Below are 9,331 nucleotides of genomic sequence, written 5' to 3'. Positions count from 1 at the left end.
AGTAATTTATGTAAAACCATTTTAAGGAGTTTTTGACCTTTCAGATATGTTGTGTGTGTTTTTTTGAACAATTTTGCTATCCAGAGAGAGAGCTTGAAAGTTAAATATTGGCAATTCCCATGGCTGATGCATACATTTAAATCATAAAGTAATAAAACAAGTATTTGAGTTCACAAATACTTGCAGTAGTCTCTGCTTTTCCTGGTATTTGAGAACTGACTTCTTTAGGATAACAAGAAAATGAACATTTGTAAAGTTAAAAGAAAAAGCAGGAGTGAAATGTCTGTTAAAGGAATTACCATTTATTTCTTGCACTGCCTAGAAAAGAGAGATTGCCATAATGGCAAACATAGGGGTAGGTAAGTGYGTTACTTTAAATTCTTCTGTCCTTAAGTTGTGGCGGAAGGCAGGAAGAGGAAAGTTCTTATGCTCCCTACTTGGCATCTAGTTTTGGCCATTTTCTGAGGCAGAGTACTAAGCTAGATATATCTTTAGTGCGATCCTGTGCTGCAATCTGTGTTCATACATGTGGCTGTTTCCTTCTATCTTAAAAGTAAAATGGAGTAGATGAGAGACAGATTTACCGGAGGCTATCCATCTTAAGAGTAAGGAGAGTCTTTACTKCATACCTTTGTGGCTGCATTGAAGCCATCAGGCCATAAAAAGAACCAAGTACAGAGCCTGATCCCATTCTACTAATTTCACTGTAGTGATTCTATATTATCAGTAATTTCTTTCCGACTRATTCTATTGGAGTTATTTGCTTTCTACACAGCTGCCAGAGCAGAATTAAGTCCTTACTGTTAAAACAAAACTCTAATCAAYTTTACCATACGAACCACAGGGTTCCTACAGGGATACATATTCTCCTGCTCAACTATGAAGAGCATTTTGCATCCTCTTTTCACAAAACTCTATTGTAAAATATTTTTTTTWAAAAAAAAAGCCTTATTTTTAACGGTATAAAAAAGAACTTTGTTAATTCAATGAAGGCCTACTCAGGCCCTGAAGAATTTGTAGCATTCAACTAGAGATCTTTGTAATGAACAACAAGTTCAATCATTCTGGTTCTATTACACAAAGTTCTGGGAATTCTTTGGCATGAAAGAACTTAAATAAATTTTCTCTGGTTTATGGAAACAATATTTGATTTAAAGATATAGCCCACAGAAGTCAGTTTCAACAAAACCTAGCTTAATTATAAATAAGTATTTTCATAGATGTGAAACCCCTTCTGTGCTCACTCTATGACCAATTCTAATGCCTTCTTGCTCCTTACTTACAGTTCATACACAAATTCTTTGTATCAGTAAGTAGATATATCAGAAGCCCCAATAAAAACATTACCAGATTGCCCATTTTTAGAAAGCAATCCTTTTACTGAACAGTCATCTAATGAGTCCAAAGATGCACATTCAGCAAACTGGTTAGATCACTCTTGGACTCCCCTAACTTCAAGCAACATGTGCTAACAGAGAATTTATACTAGTTCAGTACAAATTTTGTATTAGTTTTCCTTAAATTCCCTTCTTTTACTAATCTCTTCATTCTGAGGCTATTTAAAATGATGTAGATGATTTAGTAGTTTATTATTACCATTTACACATATAATATAGGTTAAAGATACATATATGCTTTGAAATTAAGCTAATCTTCATTATCATTCTGATTTAGCAATAATGAAAGTACCCAGAGCACATTTTCTAATAATAATATTACTCTCTAAAGCTATAGACTGGCTTAACACCTATAAAATATGCCATCTCCAAAATTAGAGACAGCTGCAGCCTCACAAGGGTTTGAGCTATCATAACTTCCCTAACCCACCCACAACTTACCTTTATATCTTAAACAGAAAATAAATCAATAGTATGTCTGCACTGCCAACAAATACCGAGTTTCACTTATGCTAAGAGTATGGGGGGAACTTGAAGAAAAAAAAAAATGAGAAAACTAGCAAGTGAAATTCAACAGAAGCTGTTTTTTTTTTTTTTTTTTTTTTTTTTTTTTTTTTAGCTAGGTAAGCCAAAGCAACACTGAACACAGTAAACCAGTTTCAAATCATGGGAAAGTACTAGAAACTTTTTATGGTAACTTATACTGCTACATAAACTCTCAATTTGGTATCCATAGAATAAATATCCATTCTCTTCAGAAGTGATCATTCATATTAATTTAGCCACACTAAGAATCGGTAGGAAATGCACTACAAAAAGAATCAAAACTAGCCTTAAAACCTGACTCTTCCAGAGTGTAAATATCCCTAGTTTACAAGTAGTAAAAAYATGCAGTTAGCTTGCTAAAACAAGAAGTATTAACACACAACTTTCCTAATATTTTAGTAGGTTTAAAAATTAAAAATAGCCATCCTCTCTTTTGATAGAACAGAATAATCATAACACTTTCAGAGCATAAGATGATACACAACAGGCTTTAACCATTATTGTAACTAGCACTGAATATGGGACTCAGTAGAATTGTTCATTAGAGATCAGCTCATTTCTGCTTGTACTTCTGATTCCAGGAAAATTAGACAGTGAAATGATCCTGTAAACAACTCTCTGCATAACAGATAGCGATAGAAGGGCGTGTGCACATGGGAAAAAGAACAAGCGCTCAATTCTCAGTTTAACAATTATGTTGGATCCTGGTTGTGTAAGCCGTGTATGCATCTTCAATGAGGTCACAGTCATGCCGGAAGAGTTTCCCTGTGAATTCAGTCCTTATTCTCCCCAGACTGTCTGGATTCCCCCCCCTACACACACACATTCACTAAAATTCTAGACCCCTTCCAGCCCTCCCCTAAGTTAAAAATATTCTATCACTAGAACTATTGTACACAAGTCTTAAATACCTTTGTTCTAAATGAGATCATAGTCCTTTATTTACAAGACCCTTTCACCCATTAGATGGATTTTCTTATCAAAAGTGCTCCAATTTTTATTTTATTTATTCCTTTGAAATGCTAACACTAAGGCCTTGAGTGAGTTCAGAAGAATGAAAATACTTTATGAGAAGCTTTTACATTTGTGGCCTGACAGCAAAAGACAAGGATGCAGAGGCTTACTGCCAGGGGCTATAACATGGCCTTGCTGAGAACAGACTTGAGGGACTGGATTTTCTAATATTGAGAGCACTGAGAAAAATGATGATTTTGATCTGTTTCACAAAACAGACAGTCTATTGGCCATCATTGAGATAAATTTATAGAAGAGGCAGCTGAGTCAGTTAGGGATTTTCCATAGCAGAAATAAAAGACAATTCAGATTTCTATTGGTGTTTCAAAGCAATTTTTTTTTTAACAGGTACGAGTACCTTAGTCACACTTTTGTGTTAGTCTTATCCTCTAATAACATTGCCACCTTTTTCTATAGAACTTTAGTCATTCCTTCTATGTTTTTCTAGTAATTGCTTAATGTAATTCTTAAAAATGTTTGTACTCTCATAAGTTATGTTTGTCCAAGTTGTCCAAGGCTACAGAAAAAAATGGGAGCACCCACAAAAAAGGGAAACCAGCCTTCAGCTTGTAATTCTGAACAGTAACTAGGCAAACTGGGAATATAAGGAAAAAAAACAATATACGCACAAACATGTAGGATAGTCATTAAAAACTTTTCATTGTCAGTTCAGAAAATTACAAAAGATTATCTAGGAATTTGCCCATCTTAACGTTAAAATAAAACTTTTAGACTCTTCTTCCTTCTTGTCAGAAATTAATAATACATTTAGATGTGCTAAGCAAAGGATTTATGTCATTTCTGTCAGTTATGCCTCCATTTAAATGACAAATCCCTCTTTCCTGGATATTTAGAGCCTTCAAACGTAATTATAAACTTTATTTACTTTTGTGATTTGCTCTTCACTTACAATTCTAATCAATATTAGGTATGTGCATCTCTATCACTGGTTATTTTTTTCAGCAGGTACATTGAGCTGTAGAGGTAAAATTACAAAATTCTTTTTTCAATTGCAATGGCACCTGATCTATTACAAAAAACAAACTTCCATCTCTAAGCAACTGTTCTCTTAGCAACAAGAAGCACCTGCATAAAAGATGCCACACACAGTGAGCACCAGAAAACCTATTCAGATCTTTAAAAGAAGCACATCAGTAACAAAGATAGCAATCTTCACGGGTAAAATCAAGAAGTAACAAGAGGACACAGGTAATTTGTTAATTCATATTCTAGCATTTTTCTTCAAACAGCGGGACTAGGACGTAACAGAAATGTTTTTAATTTTGTCTTTGAGAGGGAAGGATGATTTCGGACCTGCTTTGATCTGAGTTATTGTAATTAACTTCATGTAAATGATATGTTATCACTATCAAAATAGAAATTTTAAAGTAGAAAATCTGCAGGTCTTAAACCAACTTCTTGGCATTAAAATAGCAAAAAAAAAAAAAAAAAAAAGAGAGGTTATATATTTTGTCAATATTATAAGAAGTTTCTTTTTTTAAAAAATGGCATAACTATGGCACATGGCTCTTACAGAATAGTCGCCACTGGAAAGCGTTCACTTCATTCAACTTTTCAAACTGTTTAGATTATTCCAATAAAGATTAAAATGTTTTAGACTTGTGTGGCAAGCTCCACTAATTAAAAAGAACTGTCCAGTATTTCTCTGTTCTCCAATTTCATTCTATCTGCTCTAAAGTGGATTTTACTTCTTACAAAGATGTATATCACTGCAAAATTAGCAATCTTTATATAGGATGGAACAGACATTGCTATACCTTGCTACCTGCTGGCAACATAGAATTCGTCAGAAAGTGAGTAAACTTGAACAAACCAACATTTCCAAGCATTACTGTCACAGTAGGGAGAAACCGGATTATGAGTGAGGTTAAAATAAGGACATCAAGTAAGTCTGGAACTGTCCCAGAGAATTAGTTGATTGTATCATGGCTTGATCCCTCTCAGTTGGTGCTTGCTGTGGAGAAGTGTTATTTTTCTTTAAAATGCTATATCTTAGTTATTAGTTATTCCTGATGAAGTCATTTGAATGGGAAATGGCTTAAGAATATTCACGTACTCTTCTTTACTCTGGGTTCTCCATTTCAAAAACCCAGATAAATTTTCTTCTTCAGGATTAGTTCACATACTTTGATAGACACTTGGTATATATATGCAGAAAAAAAAAGTCAAAAAATGACAAGTCACCTTTTCTCACCCTTCTGCATCAACTAGCTATTTATGTTAGTCAAAGTATTTGCTAGCAATAAAATTACCGTGGGAGAAATGTAATTATGTCAGAGAGCTGCCTTCTACATGCCTAAATACAAACAAAATCATCCATTCAGTAGTGATAGTAAACTGACGTTAGTTACACATACACATACATAGAAATCCACATCGAGGTTGGTTTTTCAACAGTTTTAAACAGGAAATAAGATTAAAATCGGTGCGGGGGGGAAGGAAGGGAGAGAGGGAGGAAGGGGGGAGAAAGAGAGAGAGAGAGAGGAAAGGCAGGGGGGAAAGAAGGGGGGAAGAGAAGGGGGTAAAGAGGAGGGAAAGAAGGGGGGGGAGAGAACTTCAGCCTTCCACAACTAACTTTCTGATTAGTTTTTGAGTATAATTGGAGTTTATGCTGTTCTAAGAAAAACGTTTAGACAGTGAGGCAGTAAAATATATCCTTACCAATACTGCAGAAGTTAATATATCTCTTTTTGATGGTTTATAATGCATTGATATACTCATTCTGTTTCAAGAGATGTATGTTTCAGATGAATCCCATTTTATAGTCTACTGTGGATAGTACTTTTCTTGAACATTATGCTGGTTCCTAAGCAACAATGAGACCTTTTGTGAAAGGTAATAAAATCGGCAGGTTATTTTTCCAAATCATACATCAGAGTGCAATTAAAATCTCAGAAGAGGATACAGTCCAAATTCTAATTTCAGATCATTATTCTTCTGAAAGAAAAAAACCACAGTTCAAATAATTACAGATTGTTCAATAAGCAGAAGCCCTTACTGTGCAGTCACTTGGGCAAAACATAGCATACCTCGTCTCACACATCCATGTTGCATAAACAGGCAAATAGTATGGACAATGGCCAGAAAGAGGGAGAAAGATGACTCTTGAGTTTTTAATTGTACAGGGCAAGTTACCACTCCAAATATTGCTCACCATAGGTAATYATGGTTTTTAGAACTGGCTATTAATTTTGAATGTTTAACACTAATGGGAAGAGATTCTTCAAGATGTAAGCATTCGTTCTCTGAAGATCAATTTACCCATTCAAAGTCACTACCAATTTCTAGAATATATTTGGATCAAGACTTTCAGAATATCAGGACTTTCACTGGCTATCCTCACAGGCAATATCCAAACAAACTTCACAGTACATTATAAAGCCTACTAAGCTAAAAGTATATTTTCGAAACTTAATGAGCTCCAAAGTCATTTAGCATTTTCAGCAATAATTTATCATCTTGATCAGTACTTGGCCATATGTCAGCAACATCAGATCTTTAGCAGCTTTATGCTTTTAGAGTGTTTGAGAATCCTATGCTAATTGAGTGGTTGAGCCATTCTTTATGACATTAGAAGCATTCTTAAAACTCCTTTTTAGCCTCCTAAACTTTACACTGAACTTGCATGTGATTATTTTTTTCTTATTATTAGACTATCTAAGTTGTCTAGGCAAATTAACATTCAAAAGACTTAAGCCTGAAGCTTATCAGCTGCTTACTAAACATCCTTTTGAACAGGATTGCCATTCCTCATGCTATTAGATCAGAGTTACATTTACAGATCTATGAAACGGAACTCCTTGGAATCTGAGGCTTAATGTGATGAAATGCAGTTATCTTTTATTCTCCTTATTTATGTTAGCCTCGTATTGTTATAAATCTGTAAGAACTATCACATTTAAGTCTAAGTTAATTTAAAAGGGGGTAGGCCAAGAACTAGCCCAAGTTAAAATAGGTACGGAGGAACAAACTCAAGCACCATTTGCACAGGAAAAGACTTCACCAAAAGAATTCATTAACTTCTTTAGAAGGCCTTACCGCTCCTGTGTCCCAGAAAAATCACTTGGGTAAATCACAAGGAGAAGAGCAGCTAGGAGGATACCCATTTGACTATCATCTTGCAGAAATTACAGCTCAAAGCTCACTACACTGATTTCATATTGGCTCCTCCATGAAATCTAAATATGGATGTAAGTGACCCTGTTTGATATGTGACCACTTCTGATTTAACTCAAAACATATTCCAGTAACTGACATGGAATAGCAGACACAAAGRTGGTAAATTCAACCCAATGAAGGTCGCAATCATCACGTGAAGGTGCAGAAAGGCATGGTCTTTACTGGAGTTATCCAAACATACAGAAATATTCACAGAGTCAAACAAAACTGCTACATTCACAGAAGATATTTTTAACATACTTGTTTCCTCATTGATAGCAATCAACCTGCATTAACCAGTAAGTTCCACACACTAGCATTAGCCTCCAATGCTCAGAAAACCAATTGATCAAGTAGACTCCAAATAACAGGAATTACAAATAACAGGAACGTAACTGTATTGCARTTAAAACCATCTCTGCACCTTGCAAAGTTATGATACTTTGGGGAGGAGAGGTGATGAGAAAGCAGTTCTGTGGCAACTGAGGCAGATAAGAAAAGCCAAGTACTGTTTACAGTTATGTATGAGCCATTGATAGCCACCGCTAACATATAACCAACAYGCAGAAGCATTTTAGAAGTGACAGTGAAGATAGCTGATAGAACTAAAAATATGCAGACAAATACGCTTTAGCAATACTATTCAGCTGAGAAACAAGACAACACTGCCATAAGAAGGCTCACCAAGATTAGGAAAATCACAACTCCAAAAAACAGCGGAGACATCAAATGTAACGATCTTTCTTATCTCACAATAAAGACATCAAGACATCTTCTTTCAATACCACATAGCCAATGCGTTTTGCATTTCTGTCTCACTCACCGTCAGACACAGCAATATGCCAGGCTCCCACATCTTCCCTTACTTGTCAGGGGCCCCTTCAGATTGTCAGGATGATAGTTACTACATTCCTACTTCCAAGCTTCTGCTGAAAGCTGTTGCCTCTTCTTTCCCTCTTCCTCTAACCTAAACAAAAGATATATTCAAGAGTGCCATTTAGATTAGTTTGGTAGTAAGTGCTACAGAATTATGCTACAGGAATATAATAATTATTCAACATCATTAAATTGCTAGAATAAATTTCCATAGTCATTAGATGTGATAGACCTCTATGACTGCAGAAACTTTAGCCTGCTGACTAGAACTTTAAGAATCATTGAAAAAGGTCACTATAAGCAGCATATCCATTCCCTAATCTGCACACTCCATAAGCTGCAGGTTTTACCTTAATTAACTTTCTTTTGTGGTGTAGAAGGATTGAATGAGAAGTAGGATTCAGTACAAAAGTGCTTTCAGAAGCACAGCAATATACACGAGTAACTTTCAAAGGCTGCATTGCACATTCTAATTGGAAATGAAACACTCAAGATGACACAGATTCTAAACCACTTATAGCAAGACAGATGACATCTGCATTCTCTCTTAAACAAAGACCATGAAGCAGAGATTCAAAGCACATGAAAAAAGGAATAAGAAAAGATATTATTACTGAAGATAAAAAATATCAGGAGGAGAGTAACACAGTATCAGATTGCAATAAATTGTGATGAAATCTGTCCATTACCCCCCTATTGCATCTAGAGAAAATTACACTGTTAGAAGAGACCACAAAAAATCATGGAGCAATTTGTAGGGTAACACTAAATAAACATAAACAATCAGATGGTTAGAGAATAATTCTATAGCTCAGTTTACAAGGAATGTTAAGCATTCTCAAGTTAAAAAAAAAAATCTTTTAATGTATTCTCAACTTTGAATCCTATTGAATTTCAAGGGAACAAGACAATCCTTGTATCAAGGCTTATTTATGTGATACATGCTGTACACTTAGTGATAATTATCCAGTACAGGTTAATTAATTCTTCAGGAAAAAAAGAAAAAAATACATTCTTTTAATAGCTCTAGCAATAGGTTCCATGCAACCACTTTACTGTGGTTCCATATATGACTTCTTATTCAACAGCTAGGATAAGGATTGCTTATTTTGCAGCAAAATCCACAATTTGAAGGCAAAATTAGAACAGTCATATAGAACTTCAGCATGAACTCTCTTAAAGAGATCTGACATGCAGTTAGAATCAGAGATTTCTCATYCTACGAGAAGTGCTATAATACCAATACAGCAAAACAGTTGCATGCTTAAAACTAATGACACCAAGTATTTTATTTATTGAAGGTACTATGTTCCTCTTAG

The 9,331-nt window shown here is 34.9% G+C and overlaps 1 protein-coding gene across 2 annotated transcripts in view; it reads right to left on the bottom strand.

The window, feature by feature from the left end:
• GLDN (gliomedin) overlaps positions 1 to 9,331 on the bottom strand; it is a 57,413-nt gene that overhangs the window by 38,741 nt on the left and 9,341 nt on the right. Inside the window, exon 2 of one of the 2 annotated variants that reach the window (XM_085303404.1) lies at positions 7,960 to 8,103. In XM_085303404.1, the coding sequence (XP_085159530.1) occupies positions 7,960 to 7,992 (33 nt within the window). In that variant the 5' untranslated portion in view covers positions 7,993 to 8,103. Of the gene's footprint in view, positions 1 to 5,639; positions 5,765 to 7,959; positions 8,104 to 9,331 lie in introns of those variants that run through there. The other variant, XM_085303403.1, reaches the window with a different exon arrangement.

The sequence above is a fragment of the Rhea americana genome, unplaced genomic scaffold (assembly GCF_003343005.1).
Source record: "Rhea americana isolate MKP2758 unplaced genomic scaffold, rheAme1 scaffold_2, whole genome shotgun sequence".
In the NCBI taxonomy this organism is placed as follows: domain Eukaryota; kingdom Metazoa; phylum Chordata; class Aves; order Rheiformes; family Rheidae; genus Rhea; species Rhea americana.
This window is presented reverse-complemented; position numbering and strand designations above follow the sequence as displayed.